The sequence below is a fragment of the Ailuropoda melanoleuca genome, chromosome 4, assembly GCF_002007445.2.
Source record: "Ailuropoda melanoleuca isolate Jingjing chromosome 4, ASM200744v2, whole genome shotgun sequence".
NCBI classification, from domain to species: Eukaryota; Metazoa; Chordata; class Mammalia; order Carnivora; family Ursidae; genus Ailuropoda; species Ailuropoda melanoleuca.
The window spans coordinates 4,138,718-4,154,177 of NC_048221.1; the positions used below are offsets into that span (position 1 = coordinate 4,138,718).

General features: G+C 60.2%; 2 protein-coding genes across 2 annotated transcripts in view; one reads left to right on the plus strand and one right to left on the minus strand.

The window, feature by feature from the left end:
- The window catches only part of NRTN (neurturin), a 10,429-nt gene extending 8,805 nt beyond the window's left edge, over positions 1–1,624 (plus strand). The window contains exon 3 of the mRNA XM_034660018.1: positions 1,044–1,624. Coding sequence (XP_034515909.1) covers positions 1,044–1,468 — 425 coding nt within the window. The 3' untranslated portion in view covers positions 1,469–1,624. The remainder of the gene's footprint in view (positions 1–1,043) is intronic.
- Positions 1,625–3,927: 2,303 nt separating this feature from the next.
- LOC100468460 (galactoside 3(4)-L-fucosyltransferase) overlaps positions 3,928–15,460 on the minus strand; it is a 16,194-nt gene continuing 4,661 nt past the window's right edge. The window contains exon 2 of the mRNA XM_002930488.4: positions 3,928–5,759. Coding sequence (XP_002930534.2) covers positions 4,596–5,747 — 1,152 coding nt within the window. The 5' untranslated portion in view covers positions 5,748–5,759 and the 3' untranslated portion in view covers positions 3,928–4,595. The remainder of the gene's footprint in view (positions 5,760–15,460) is intronic.

Sequence of the window (15,460 nt, forward strand, 5' to 3'; positions counted from 1 at the left end):
GGAATGGACGTGGGCCAAACTTGGGCACATGATGGAGGCAGGAAGACGGCTGTTTGGGCATGTGTGTGTGTCTCCCTCTGCCACCTGTTAGTGCTGCGGCCTTGGCCAGTCTGCCCTCTTGGATGCCCAGTTGTTCCACCTGTAACAAGGGGAAGGCCGTGACGTTCCCTGCTGCGCCCCCACGTGGTCCTCACATGCAGGCCTCCGTGCCTGTGGCTGTTATCCTCTGCACGTTCTGAATACCCCAAATACCCGATTTGGTACTGTGCATGGAGAACCTGAGTCCCAGCATGCATGCGGTGTGGCAGGAGGGACACGCCTGGGGGGTGTGTTAGGTGGGGCCCCCAAAGAGTGAGCTAGAGACTCACCAGGCGCGGCGAGACGGCGGCCGCGCCCCCCGCGCGACGGTGGCCACCGGCCCGCCTGGCCAGGCCCTCTCACCAAAGGGTGAGCGCTGGGAGCATGGGATGCAGCTCCCCAACACTGGTCAGAAAGGGGGTGACAGTTACACAAGGCATCCCAGCGTAGGGGTGGGGCCAGCTGGGGGCCCGCAGGGACAGGGATTTGGACCACTACACACACCCCCCAGCTGGGCCCTCCCTTTCTCTTCTGCAAAGAGGTGGGAGCAGCTCCGTGAAAGGGACAAAATCCCCCTTGCAAGACTTCTTAGGGTCAAGGTCCACGGAGAACGTGGGTGTGGGGATGACCACAGGAAGTGAGACACCACGGTGAGCTCTGCCCAACGTGGGGCAGGCTGCAAAGTGCTCCAGGGCACCGGAAAGGAGGAGTCGGGTTCTCAGTGTCCACCACGGGCCTTTGGGAGTCATGCGGGCCCCCGCCCGGGGTTCTGCACAGGCATCCCCCACGGTGCCCACAGAGGGAGCATTGTTGGGAATAGGGCAGTGAGCTGAGAATCGGGCTTGGGAGGGTGGGCTAATGCCCCAGAGCCCCAGCAAGGGGCTGTTTTCGCAGGGGAACAGCGAGTGTCCGGGGCTCTCTGCAGCCACCCACTGACCCACCCCATCCTTTCTCTCTCCTTGCAGATCGTGCACTGCTGCAGGGCGCCCCGGACGCGGTGGAGCTGCGCCAGCTGACGCCCTGGGCCGGCAGGCCCCCGCGTCCGCGCCGTCGGGCGGGGCCCCGGCGGAGACGCGCGCGCGCGCGATCGGGGACGCGGCCGTGCGGGCTGCGCGAGCTCGAAGTGCGCGTGAGCGAGCTGGGCTTGGGCTACGCGTCCGACGAGACGGTGCTCTTCCGCTACTGCGCAGGCGCCTGCGAGGCGGCTGCGCGCGTCTACGACCTGGGGCTGCGGCGGCTTCGGCAGCGGCGGCGCGTTCGGCGGGAGCGGGTGCGCGCGCAGCCCTGCTGCCGCCCGACGGCCTACGAGGACGAGGTGTCCTTCCTGGACGCGCACAGCCGCTACCACACGGTCCAAGAGCTGTCGGCGCGCGAGTGTGCCTGCGTCTGACCCTACCTCACCAGGCGCGGCGAGACGGAGGCCGCGCCCCCCGCGCGACGGCGCCCATCCCCCGCCTGGCCAGGCCCGCGGCGCCGGACTGCGCGTGCGGGCGCAGGAGGTGCCGCGGAGGCCTCGGGACTGTCCAGTAACTGCACCGAGATAAAGTGTGGAAAATGGATCCTGCGTGGTGATTTCGCGTTCCGGGCGTGCCCACCCCTCGGAGGGACATGAGCCTGTGTGGGGTGTGGGGTGGCGGCGCCCGCTCCACTGGGCCAAGGGGGGGGAGGGTACCACCTGCGGGGCGCAAAGAGGGTCCTTTTCCCGTGGTACACAAGGGAAACTGGTGTGAGCGGGAGCAGTGTCGGCAGGGGCCTTCCTTCCCACTTCCCTTTAGGTCTCTGTGCCCCTTCCTGACGTGTCCGGCCTCCACCTCCCCGTAAGGTGAACTTCTGCATGGGAAGAGGGAGCCAAATGCAGATGACGAGTCTGAGGTTCAGGTGGACCCAGGCCTCTGTCCCCCAAAGGGCCTCCTCGGGCCCCCAACCCCCCCCACAAGCCACTATCTCCTTTCACTAGCTAAAAATATACGTATGCTGCCCATCTCCCTGTGGGGATTGGTGTGGGGCGGGCGCCAGCCCCGTCCAGCCCAAAAGCGGCGCCTGCTGGGGCAGGGCCGGGTCCCTAGGGACCTAGGTCCTGGGCCCATAAAAGCCCTGGGTGGAGCTTCTGGGGGGGATTTACGACCTGTCCCCGTGGAGGACAGAAAAAGTGGTGTCACCTTGATGTTTGGCAGGCCCAGGACAGGACAGGGGGTTGGGTTCCCAGACCCTGGGGAGGGGTCCGCACACCCCGGGTCCGAGGAGGGACAGGGCAGGGGGTGGTTGCTATGCCCCAAGCCTGGCACCCTGGAAGCCAGCATGGACCCCCCCCTGCAGCTCAGAGTGGGGTTCTGGAGGGCACAAGCCCCTCTCACCCCAGACAGCTTTCCTGAGGGCGTAGTCCTCTCTCTTCTTCCCTCACCCCCAAGTCCACCAAGGTTCCCTAGGAAAGAGCCCCTTCCCTCCTTCACTGTTCTCCTAGACTGGCCCTCTCCTCTCTTTCCCACACATCTGAGCTCAGGGCCACCATCTAAACACCACCTCCCTCCCAACTCCAGTCCCCATCCCGCAACTGGAGGGCCCAAATCAGAAGCTGCCCCAGGAAGGATCATCCAGCCCAGCCCAGCAGGGACATCCCCAGTTCCCTGCTACTCAGGTCCCCTGTAGCAGCTGGAGACACTCGAGGCAGCTAACAGGCAGGACTTCCAGGGAGTCCTGAGAGCAGCGTTTGGCAGTCAGGCCCCAGCCCATGTGTGGTCAGCTTAGTAGAAATTTTCAGAGTTGAGACTGTCTGGGGTCCCCGTCCCCCAATTTCTGATTCTGAGGTTTGGGGTGGTGGATTCCTCCTGTGTTTGGGCTGACTTAGCCCAGCCATGGCAGAGAAGCTGGGGTCCCCATCTGCTTGGGGCAGAAGCCAAGCCTCAATTTCCCCATCCCAGATGGCCCTGAGCCACAGAGGTGAAAGTTGCTCAGCCCAAGATACACGGGGGGAGAATTGACCTTGGAGCCCAGGTCTGTGGCCCCTGAAGCCTGACTGCCTCTGTGTGTGTGTGTGTGTGTGTGTGTGTGTGTGTGTGTGTGTGTGCACTGTCTCAGGGCCCCCTGGGACCCGGGCCTCCTTGTCTCCCACTCAGTTCCAACATCCCAACCACAGGGCTTAGCCCAGCCCACCAGAGATTTGGAACAGAAACTCAGCTGCCCCCATAGGCACCCCAGGGCAGGGGTTGTCTGCAGTCCACACCACACACACACACACCCAGCACAGAGAGAGTCACCTACATGGGGCTTAGCAGATCCAATCACATGTGGACACACGGCCCATATGCTTACACACTCAGTCCTCACTCACAGTCAAAATTGCACGCTAGGAGGACACCCTCAATGTCCCTCTCAGGTGCAGAAATCACATGGGGTCAGGCATGGGGCCACACCCACCCGTCTCTCTCCAAGGCCCCCGTGGTTAGCACTTGCCACACATACTCTCAGGGCTACAGGTGTTCAGCACCACACTGTTCCCCCCTCCCCCTCCTTCACAGGGCGGTCCCTGCCCTTCCTCTACACTTGTCCCAGCCCCCGACGGACCCCCTGACAGCCTGGTCCCCACTCCCCACCCAGGGTGGGACTTGACCGCCAGGCTTTTTCCACCTCTTGACATCGGCGCCCAGGCCAATGTCTTGTTCTTGGTTTGGGGGGCATTCCTGGGCCTGTGGGCTGTTGAACAGCGTCCCTGGCCCCCACCCACCGGATGCTCTCAGCCCCTCTCCAGGTGTGCCAAGCACAAGCCCCCCAAGCCTTTGCCAAGTGTGCCCGGGCAGACAGAGTCGCCCTGGGGTGTGAGCCGCTGTTCTGCAAGAAGGGAGAAGACATCGGTTTTCCTTGGAGCATTCCCATCTGGAGAATGGTTCTAGTATTGCCCGTGCGTACCCCACCAGCAGTGAGCCACAGCAACGATAACCACAAGCACATCGAGCAGACCCATGAGCGGGACCCCGAGGTCAGTTCCCCGGGGTGAGTGTCTTGGTGGGTGAGGGGTGCAGCAGGTGAGACCCCAGCCGGTGGGGCTCCTTGCAAGTGGGTCCCAGTGGGGTCGGTGTCTGGTTTCAGATCCCAGTAGGTGAGGTCCCCAAGAGCCGAGGTCCCCAGCAGGTGAGGTCCACCAGGAGGTGAGGGCCCGGGGAGGTAAGGTCCCTAGAGCCGATCTCCTGGCAGCATAGTGCCGGTAGGCAAAGTCCCAGGTAAATGAGATCTCCAGCAACCACGTTCCTAGCAGGTGAGATTCCCAGCAGGTGAGGACGTCCCTCCCCCACCGGTGAGTCCCCGGGCAGGTGAGGTCCCCAACAACCAAGGTCCCTGGCAGGTGAGGCCCTCTGGAAATGAGTCCCCTGGGATGTGAGGACCCTAGAGCTGATCTCCTGGGCGCAGAGGAGCCGGGCTGGTGAAGTCCCAGCTCAGCGAGCTCCCCAGTAAGCAAGGGCCCTGGCTGGCGGAGAGGCCCCGGCAGGTGCGTCTGGAGCAGCCCGCGGCCCAGGCTGGCCGGCTCATGTGAACCAGGAGGCGATGCTGGGCACCGTCTGGTAGGTGGACTCCTGTTGCAGTCGCCAGCAGGCTTTGCAGTACATCAGGGCCCAGCTGAAGGTTTGAGGCCTCCAGGACTCCCGCCAGCGGAAGTAGCTAAGGTAGCGGGCGTGGTCCTTGTCCAGCGCCAGCAGATACTGGGCCAGCTCCTTGGGGCTCTGGAAGTCACTGACATGGATGAAGGCGTCAGGGGGCAGGAACTGCTCGTAGTTCCTCCTGCTGGGACCCAGCACCACGGGCACGGCCCAGGCGTCCAGGGCGTTCCTCCACAGCTTCTCCGTGATGTAGTCAGGATGCAGGGAGTTCTCGAACGCTAGGTAAAACTTGTACTGGGACAGCTGCTGGATCATGACGTCCCGTGGCAGGGCCTTGTGGTTTTGCCCGTACACGTCCACTTTGAGGTGAGCTTGCAAGGTGCGGTAGTAACGCACCCTGGCCGAGTCCTCCCTCCAGTTGGACACCACCCAGGCCACCAACTCAGCCTTGGCGGAGAGATTGACCAGCAGGGCAGCTGGCTGGTCCGGCCATGGCTCCAGCCAGCCGTAGGGCGTGAAGATGTCCGAGTCTCTGCGGTAGGACATGGTGAGATTGAAGTAACCATCCAGGGCTTTCAGCTGTGGACAGTGGCTGGGCGATTCCATGCTGTACCAGACCCAGCGCTGGCCCGGTGGCCGCGGGGAAGTCGGGAGCTGCTCCTTTGGTCTGTAGCCGATCTCTCGGTGGTGCATGAGGACTGCATCTGCCTTATGGTACACACGGCGGTCGGCCGTCAGCTGGCAGTCGGCTGTGCCCGGCCGGAGGTCCGAGCAGCGGGACAGAGTCACGGGGCTATGGAATGGCCACGTCCACAGCAAAAGCAGCAGCGGTGGGCGGCCCGAGGACCCGTTCGTGGCCCAGCAAGGTGCCCCTTGGGAGGACACTGGCCCTGGTGACCCATCGGGAGCTGTGGTGAGAGATTCTGCTGTGTGGGCCCTGGAGATGGGGGACCACACCGGGTCTTCTCTGGACCAACGCAGGTAAGAGAAAAAGCACAGAGTGAAAAGCAGCTGCAGCAGCATCCAGAGGAGAAAATGGCGCCAGGGACACCACTTCTTGGCCAGGCCCTGTGCATCCATGTGTCAGCGCAGCTGGGGGGAGAGTGGAGACAGTGTCACGGGGGAGCAACTTGACAGCCCCAGCCTGCAGCCACACGGGGGCTTCCAAAGTGACATTCATGAGTCCTGGGGTCGGCACTCTCGTGGTTTGCAGGTTACAGATGACCACACTGAGACCAGGTGACTCAGTGAGAGACATGGCAGAGCGGGAGTCCCAGCAGTAGCGTCTGGCCCCAGAGCCCAGGCTTCCAGCCACTAGGCCGCACAGCCTCTGTATTTGGGTCGGGGTCAGTCCCCAGGGAGCTCGGTGGGTCCCAAGGGCTCTCAGGTCCCACCTTGACCGTCCCCCTCCCAGCCTTTCCCAGACTTCCCCAGTGCCCTGGAGCTGAGGCTTGAACCCAGGGCTCTGTCTGGGAGGGGTACAACGGGCTTGGGTCTGGAGGGCTAGGCCGGAGCTCGCCAGGTACCGTACAGCTCGGGGGGCAGGGTGTTCCTGTCATAGAAAGAGCCAGTGCAGAGGTCCGGAGGTGAAGCAGAGCCTGGCCGGCTTGTGGGGAAAGCACAGGAAGGGCTCAGGGATGCCGGCGTGAACGTGATGTATTTACTCAGTGTCCATTCAGTACTGCTCAAAGAGTGCCCCTCTGGTCCCGTGCTGGGGGGTCCTGGGTGTCTCCTGGTCTGGCCCATGTCCCTCCATTCCCGGGTCCTTCCCTTCCCTGCAGACAGTCACCAAGTCCTCCCAGACCCCCCATGCCAACCACTGGAGCGGAAATCTAGAACTTGTCTCTGCCCACTCCACTGCCTGCTGCCCTGCAGCGCCCACTTTATAGATGAGAATACTGAGGTCAGACACACACGCATGTCTCTTTTCCAAGTACACCCCGCTAGAGCCATTCTGACCCAGAACCTAAGGTCTCCCCTCTTGACCCAACCCCGAACTCCCCTCCCACTCTGCAGGTGGAGCTCCGCATACAGCAGGCACCGTCCCATGGGGCTTTCTGCCATCAGAGAGGCCGTGTCTCTGCACCATCGGATTCAGCGGCCGCCAGCCCCGGGAGGCTATGGAGCCCTTGCGGTGTGGCTGTTGTGTCTGAGAAACAGGGTTTTTAATGCTAATTTAAATTTAAAAACGGATACACTCTTCTCTGAATCAAGAACAGCTTCAAAATCGAAAGTAGGGCGCCTGGTGGCTCAGTCGCAGAGCCCATGCATCTCTTGATGTCGGGGTTGTGAGTTCGAGCCCCACGGTGGGTGCAGAGATGGCTTCAAAACAAAGTCTTGAAATAAAAAGAAAGATCAAACAAAACCAAAAGCAACCTCAATTCAATGATTGGAAACCTTCGAAGTATATTTGGAACATCCTGGATGTGCCAATCTGCTTCTTCAACTGTCCATCTTATGGAGTCTAAATGGCAGATCAAGGATCGTTGCTGGAAATGGAGTGTTCAAATTGGAGGCACACCAACCACGTGTAAAAGACACACCAGACTTCCAAGATGTACAAAGAGACAAGGTAAATAACTCAATAAGTTTTATATAAATTACTGATGGAAATAATACTAGTGAGAATATTGGGTTGAAGACAGCCTTACTAAAAAATCAATTTCAGTGTTTTTTTGCAGGTCTGAAAATGTGGCTTTGAAAATGTTAAGTATATCTGTGACCTGTTTCATTTCTATCAAAAGTAGATGCTACTCTAGAATTTCTTTTTTTTTTAAGATTATTTATTTATTTGACAGAGAGAGAGACAGCCAGAGAGAGAGGGAACACAAGCAGGGGGAGTGGGAGAGGAAGAAGCCGAGCAGGGAGCCCGATGCGGGGCTCGATCCCAGGACTCCGGGATCACGCCCTGAGCTGAAGGCAGACGCTTAATGACTGAGCCACCTAGGCGCCCCTACTCTAGAATTTCTAAGAAAGGAAAACTGGTGGGAATCATAATTTAAAATGCACCCCCTGTCTGTGGAGGGATTCGCCCAAATGCCACAGACGTGCTTACCCGGTTGTTTTGTACAAGCTACAGGTCCATCACTGTGAGACTGGTCAAAGTAGGGTCTTTTGGGACAATAAAATAATAGGCAGCTGTAAAGAGTGAATAAAGCCACTTATTCAAGTCCTTAAATAAACCCACAATTATATGGTCAATTCACCTTCCACAAAGGAGGCAAGAATCCACAATGGGGAAATAGGGAGTCTCTTCTGCATTTGGTGTTGGGAAAACTGAACAGCTACATGCAAAAGAATGAAACTAGACCACTTTCTTACAGTATGCTCCAAAATAAACTCAAAATGGATTAAAGACCTAAATGTGAGACCTGAAAGTATAAAAATCGTAGAAGAAAGCAGAGGCAGTAACCTCTCTGACATCAGCCATAGTGACGTTTTTCTAGATAGGTCTCCCAAGGCAAGGGAAATAAAAGTAAAAATAAACTATTGGGACTACATCAAAATAAAAAGCTTCTGCACAGTGAAGGAAACAACCAACATAACAAGAAGACAACCTATGGAATGGGAGAAGATATTTGTAAGTGACATAGCTGATTAGGGGTTTGTATCTAAAATACAGAAGGAACTAGCACAAAACAACACCAAAACCCACAAACAAGAACAATGAACTTAGAAATGGGCGGAAGACATGAACAGACATTTCTTCGAAGAAGACATCCAGGTGGCCAACAGACACATGAAAAGATGCTCGACATCCCTCATCATCAGGAAACTGCAAATGAAAACCACAACGAGACATCGCCTCACACCTGTCAGAAAGGCTAAAATCAACAACACAAGAAACACCCAGTGTTGGCGAGGACGTGGAGAAAGGGGAGCCCTTATGCACTGTTGGGAATGCAAGCGGGTGCAGGCACTCTGGAGAACAGTATGGAGTCTGCTCAACATTTAAAAATGGAAACACCATATGATCCAGTCATTCCACTACCAGGAATTTCCCCCAAAGAATACGAAAACCCTAATTCAAAAAGCTATGTGCTCCCTTATGTCTACTGCAGCAGTATTCGCGATAGCCCAGGTATGGAAGCAGCCCCAGGGTCCACCGACTGATGAGTGGATACTGAAGGTGTGGTGTGCATATACAGTGGAATATTAGCCATAAAAAAGAATGAAATCTGGCCATTTGCAACAAAACAAACGATGGACCTAGAGGGTATTATGTTAAGTGAAATCAGTCAGGCAGAGAGAGACAGATACCCTATGATTTCGCTCAGATGTGGAATTTGGGACACACAACAAATAAAAAGAGACAAACAAAGAAACAGACTCTTAACTACAGAGAACACACTGGTGGTTACCAGAGGGGAGGCGGGGGGGGGGGATGGAGGAAATAGGGGATGGGGATCCTGACGCCGGCTGAGAAATGTACAGAATTGTTGAAGCACTATATCGTATACCTGAAAGTGACATAATGCTGTATGTTAATTCTCCTGGAATTTCTTAAAATCCACTTATTCAACTGTAGTAGCATGTGAATGTCATGGGAAAAGCCCAGCGTGAGAGTGTGAGAGTGAGAAATACTGTGATGGGTGAACATTTTCATCTCCAAGGGTCATAATGTGAGTGTTGGGATGAACATGGCAACGTGAGAGCGTCCCTGCACGAGTGCAGGACATCAGTGCATGGGTGTGCGACTGTGGAGGTATGTGCCTGTGACTGTGTGCCCGTGTGTCCCTTTCATCATGTCTCAGGACGTGAATGGGACAATGTACGAGTACGAGTGTGCCAGTGCCATCCTGTGCAAGTGTGCTTCTGCTTGGCTGAAGTGTGAGAACGCCAGCCCTGGTGAGCATGATAGAATGGTCGTGTGTTTCCAATATGTGTGAAAATGTCCGCGTGTGTGAGCCCCATCCTGCTGGAGTCGGTGAGTATGAAAACGGGGAGTATAAGTGGCACCGTGCTGGAGTGTGCACGCGACGGCGAGTCCCAGGGTGTGCATGCAGTAGTGTCCGGGTGTGCACGGGAGTGAGAGCCCCCAAGTGTGTGACCGAGGACAAGAAGGCGAGTGTGAGTGACTGCGAGCCCCCACGTGTGCTGTGAGTCCACCTCCCCAGGACCAGGGGCCTCCGGGACCCAGAGACGCGGGTCAGGCACCCGCGCCCCCTCCCTGCGCCAGCCACCACACCCGCAGCACCCCTCTGGGTCAGGTCCGCGCCAGACACAAACCCAGTTGGGTGACCCCCTTACTGAAAGGCCCATTGTTAACAGACGCTTATCAGCCGCACCTACTGGGCCCCCTCCACCCTTGGCCCTCTGCTCTCCTGCCCCCCATCAGAGCTCCAGGGGGTCTGCGACTCCAAGGACACCAGGGGCTCCGGTGGCCAGGCCGGCTGGGGGCCCAGCCAGCCTCTCAGCCCCCCGCCCCCCACGTGAAGCCCTCAGCAGAAACACAGGACCAGAGCCTGGCCCCCTGCAGGGGCCTCGTTCCAGCCAAACGGGGAAACCGAGGCACACCACCGCAGGACGTGGGTGTGAGAGCAGGCACGGTGCTGGGCGTGCAGAGAGGGCTCCTTTAGAGCCAGGGGGCGGGCTTGGGCACCTGACAACTTCAGGGGCTGTGCTCCAGTTGCTGCACAAGCTTGACAAGGAGACCCTCTGCCTGCGGCCCCCAAGGCCTTGCCTACCTGCCCCGGGCCTCGCCCCCCCAAAGCCTCTCTCCGCCTCTCTCACTCTGTTCCAGCCAAAGGGGCCACCACTGTTCCTCCAGCACGCCAGGCGCGGTCAAGGGCCCTCGGATCCGCAGGCTGGCCCACCTTGCTCTCCCGCCCCCGTGTGGGGAACCTCATTCTCGGCCAGCGCCCCCAGCAGTCACGAAAACGGCCCTATCCAAACACCAAAGAGCGGGGCAAGTCCTCAGGGCGACTCCGAGGCATATCTGCACCCAAGCCCACCGCAGCCCCCGCGTGTGTGTCCTGCCGAAGCAGCCGGGTTCGAACCGCAGATGCTTTTCTAGCTGTGCCCTTGGATAAGCCCCTACCTGCTTTGTGACTCATTTTCCCCAGCTGTAAAATGGAGATCACGGTGCCTCTTGGTGGGCTCAACACCCGGTCTGGTACACAGCGGGCGCTTAATAAATGACCCCTGCTACTGTCTGGCGGCTGTAGGTCCTGCGCCAGCGCGTCCAGGGGGCGGCGGTGCGGGCGGGGGATGGGGCTGGAGAGGCGGTTCCAGACTCAGTGCGCCGAACCTCCCGGTGCCTGGTCTATGCAAAACTGAAATGCAAATCGCACGCAAACGCCGGCTCCGCGCAGTGGCAGCAGCCTGAGCCGCCCGAGGTGCGCGCGTGGGGGCGCCCGGCACCCCACAGCCGAGCCCAGGCGCGGACCGGCATCCAGCGCGGCTTTCAACGCTCCGTGTAAATGTTTACACCGGGCCGGCCGCCAGGCCCCGCGCGGGCCGACACCAGGCTGCCAGGCCCGGGAATGTAAACCCGGGCTGGGGGCCGCCCAGCGGCGGGGAGAGGCTCTGCCGGGGTGGGCGGGAGTGCGCATGCGTTATGAAACACCTACTGTGCGCACTCAGTGCACCGGGGCTAGGCGGTCCCAGCGCTGAGTCGTCAGTGCCTCCCTGGGGGAAGCTCAGGCCATGTGGTGGCCCAGAGGGTGCACACCTACGCCGGCCCGGGGCTGGGGGCAAAGGGCGCCGATAGGAGCAGCCAGAGAAGGCTTCCTGGGGGAGACGCTGTCCAAGCTGAGACTGGGGGGGGGACGGGTGGAGTGGGGAGGAGGAGGAGAAGAGAAGGTGCTGGGTGCGAGGACTGGCTTGTGCAGAGGCCTGGGGGTGGTGGATCTAGGGCAGCTTTGGTCCATCGATACCCGCTTCTGGGGATCAGTTTAATCTCTGTCTGGAGGGGAAACCCAGGCTAAGAGAGGGGCCCCCGGTCACTCTTGAGGACCCCAATATGTAAGAAACAGTCAACCCCAGGGTTTACAGCACCATCTCTCCTCCACCCCGCGGTCCCACAGTGCCCCCTGCTGGGAGCGCCCTCACCTCCTTCCAGGCTCTTCCCCCACCCCGCAACAAGCTCACTGGGCTCCAGTCACCCCAACCTCCTGGCTGCATCGGCCAACCTTGGTCCAGCCTCAGGACTTTGCACTGGCTGTTCCGCCTGCNAACCCGGCAACAAGCTCACTGGGCTGCAGCCACCCCAACCTCCTGGCTGCATCGGCCAACCTTGGTCCAGCCTCAGGACTTTGCACTGGCTGTTCCGCCTGCCTGAGATGCCAATGTCTTGTGCCTGGCCGACTCCTACCTTTGTTCAAGGCTCAGCTTTTGCCAGTCCTCAGGAAAGCACTCTGGGACCCCAGATGGGGGTGGTCCTCTGCTACCCCTGGCACAGTGCCCACCCCTTTCCTGGGCAGCATTTTGCACATCGTCATTCACTGGTTCCTTGATGAATCATGTCTATCTTATTACTGATCATTAAGCAGAAGTGCCTCGAAATCAGGGGCCCCACCGTGTCCCTGGTGCCTGGCCCAGCGCCCCATTCCCATTTGTTGCCTGACAGACAGACAGACAGACAGACGGAGGCTTGGGGCTGACCATCGCGTGCCCGTGGGCTGAGGATGCAGCGCNATTCCCATTTGTTGCCTGACAGACAGACAGACAGACAGACAGACGGAGGCTTGGGGCTGACCATCGCGTGCCCGTGGGCTGAGGATGCAGCGCTGGAAGGCGGCAGCCTTGGCCTCGGTGCTCTGCAGCTCGGTGCTCTCCATCTGGATGTGTCGGGACGGCCTGCTCCTCAGCCACCACCTGGGACCCGCGCTGACCCCACTGCGCCGGCCGCCCCGCACCCTGGACGCCCGGATCGCCCGCCTGGCCCAGTGTAAGCCGGTCCCCGACTCCGGTCACCGCGCCTATACAGGGGAGGCCATAACAGTGGAATTTCATGCAGGGGGCACAGAGGCTTAATTTAGATGCGGTGGGGGGAGGGCGCAAATCCCCCCAATGGCCTGGCAGGGCTGGCGAAGGGGTGGGGATTGCTGGGAGCTGGGGGTCTCTGGGCTCAGCTGTCGCAAGGAATGAGGTTCTCACCCTGAGGGGCCAGGGGTCCAGATGGAGATTAGACCTGGGCATCCGGCCGGGCAGCCCCCACCGCACAGCGCGGGGTGTGGGGACAGGGAGCCTGGACCTAGGGGTCACTGATCTGCCCGGTGGACAGGGACGAAGGGGAGGGGGAGACCCCGAGAGACTTAGAAATGGGGAGAGAAACAGAGACAGAGACGCACAGGGACAGAGAGACACAAGGTTGGGCGAGTTGGGCAGGAGGAAAGTCCCTGAGGTGGCGACAAGGAAACGCCCCCGTCGAGGGGCGTGGCCTTCGCGGCCCAACTCCCCGCTCCACCCTGACGCCGGCCCGCTGCCCCGCCTGCCTGCCCCGGGAAGGGCGTGGGTCCCGACCTGGTGCGCGCGCGCTCGTGTCCACGCGGGCGCCGCGCCGCCGAGCGAGGTGTGGGCGCGGGCGCGGCGCGTGCATGGCGCCCGCGGGGTTGCGCTGCGTGCAGCCTGTGTGCAAGTCCGCGCCCGCCCTGGCGGCCCACACAATCCTCCTTTCTTGTGCTCACAATGGACAAGGGTGGCCTGAGGCACGGGCTCCACTTCCGCCCGCCGCTTCCTCCTGCAGGCGGCAAAGTCCTTCCCAAGACCCTGGGTTCCAGAGGCCCCGGTGGGGCCCCCCAAACCTAGTGCTTAGAACCTGGGGGCACATCGGCAAGGTGGGATCTCAGTCAGCAGGAAGGGTCTCGACCCCTGGGCGGGTGCTTGCCCAGCCTGCATCCCGTCCCTGAGCGCAGTCCTACGAAGGAAAGGGGTGGCCGTTGATCCCCCCTTGGTCCCAGGGTGAGGCCCTGACACCAATACGCTGATGGTGGAATTTCAGGCTTGGGGTGGTGGGAGCGCGGGGTGCGGATCAGGCTGGGGGGAGCTATTGCTGATCTCATCTCTTTGTGCTCCAGACCCTGTGCAGGTGGCCGGGCCTGCTGGAGGGAGGCAGGGCCGGATATACCAAGAGATTATTCACTGTTTATCTGAAATTCAAATTTAACTGGGCATCTGTACTTTATCTGGCAACTTCCCCGCCGCGCCCTCCCCCCACCCCTCCCGGAATAACTGTGGAGATGTATACCTTCCGGGCGGGCACACTACGTGATGCGAGTTTAGGCACCACAAGTGAGGTAGGCTTGAACCTAACCCCAGAGCAGCCGGTGCTGGCCACCACCACCCTGCCCCTGGGCTTCAAGAACTGGAAACATGTTGCTCAGTTGAGCCCCACTTTCCATAGTCCCAGCCTCAGCCAGAGGGGAACTCTCACCAAGCCTCTTTAAGCAGACAGGGAAACTGAGGCACAGAGCAGGACCATCACCTGCCTGAAGTTATACAGGGCTGAAAGTGGCAGAGCAAGTCTCACAACAAGGGTTTGTCTGGTTCCTGAGACACCCCCACCCCCGTGGGAACAGACACACTGTCTCCCTTGGGTCTCCCCATAAGCTATTTCCTTCGACAGCCAGGGATGCCAGCCTTGTGGGCATGCAGGGGATAACTCCGGGTCTCCTCTCCCAAGCACAAGCACGCCTGCCACCTGCTCAGGGGCTGGGAGGCCCTGTCTGCAGTTCCACTACTAGCGCCACCTGCCATTGCCCTGTCTACCTGGCTCTCCCGAGGGTGCAGAGTTCGGGGGCAGCCCAGCCGCCTGGGAAATAAATTTAGGCCCCGGGGACCTGGGAATCTGTGACTCCGGGCACCTCCCGGCAACCGTGGGAGCAGAGGAATGGACGTGGGCCAAACTTGGGCACATGATGGAGGCAGGAAGACGGCTGTTTGGGCATGTGTGTGTGTGTCTCTCTCTGCCACCTGTTAGTGCTGCGGCCTTGGCCAGTCTGCCCTCTTGGACGCCCAGTTGTCCCACCTGTAACAAGGGGAAGGCCGTGACGTTCCCTGCTGCGCCCCCACGTGGTCCTCACATGCAGGCCTCCGTGCCTGTGGCTGTTATCCTCTGCACGTTCTGAATACCCCAAACACCGGATTTGGTACTGTGCATGGAGAACCTGAGTCCCAGCATGCATGCGGTGTGGCAGGAGGGACACGCCTGGGGGGTGTGTTAGGTGGGGCCCCCAAAGAGTGAGCTAGAGACTCACCAGGCGCGGCGAGACGGCGGCCGTGCCCCCCGCGCGACGGCGCCCACCCCTCGCCTGGCCAGGCCCACGGCGCTGGACTGCGCGTGCGGGCGCAGGAGGTGCCGCGGAGGCCTCGGGACTGTCCAGTAANTGGAAATGAGTCCCCTGGGATGTGAGGACCCTAGAGCTGATCTCCTGGGCGCAGAGGAGCCGGGCTGGTGAAGTCCCAGCTCAGCGAGCTCCCCAGTAAGCAAGGGCCCTGGCTGGCGGAGAGGCCCCGGCAGGTGCGTCTGGAGCAGCCCGCGGCCCAGGCTGGCCGGCTCATGTGAACCAGGAGGCGATGCTGGGCACCGTCTGGTAGGTGGACTCCTGTTGCAGTCGCCAGCAGGCTTTGCAGTACATCAGGGCCCAGCTGAAGGTTTGAGGCCTCCAGGACTCCCGCCAGCGGAAGTAGCTAAGGTAGCGGGCGTGGTCCTTGTCCAGCGCCAGCAGATACTGGGCCAGCTCCTTGGGGCTCTGGAAGTCACTGACATGGATGAAGGCGTCAGGGGGCAGGAACTGCTCGTAGTTCCTCCTGCTGGGACCCAGCACCACGGGCACGGCCCAGGCGTCCAG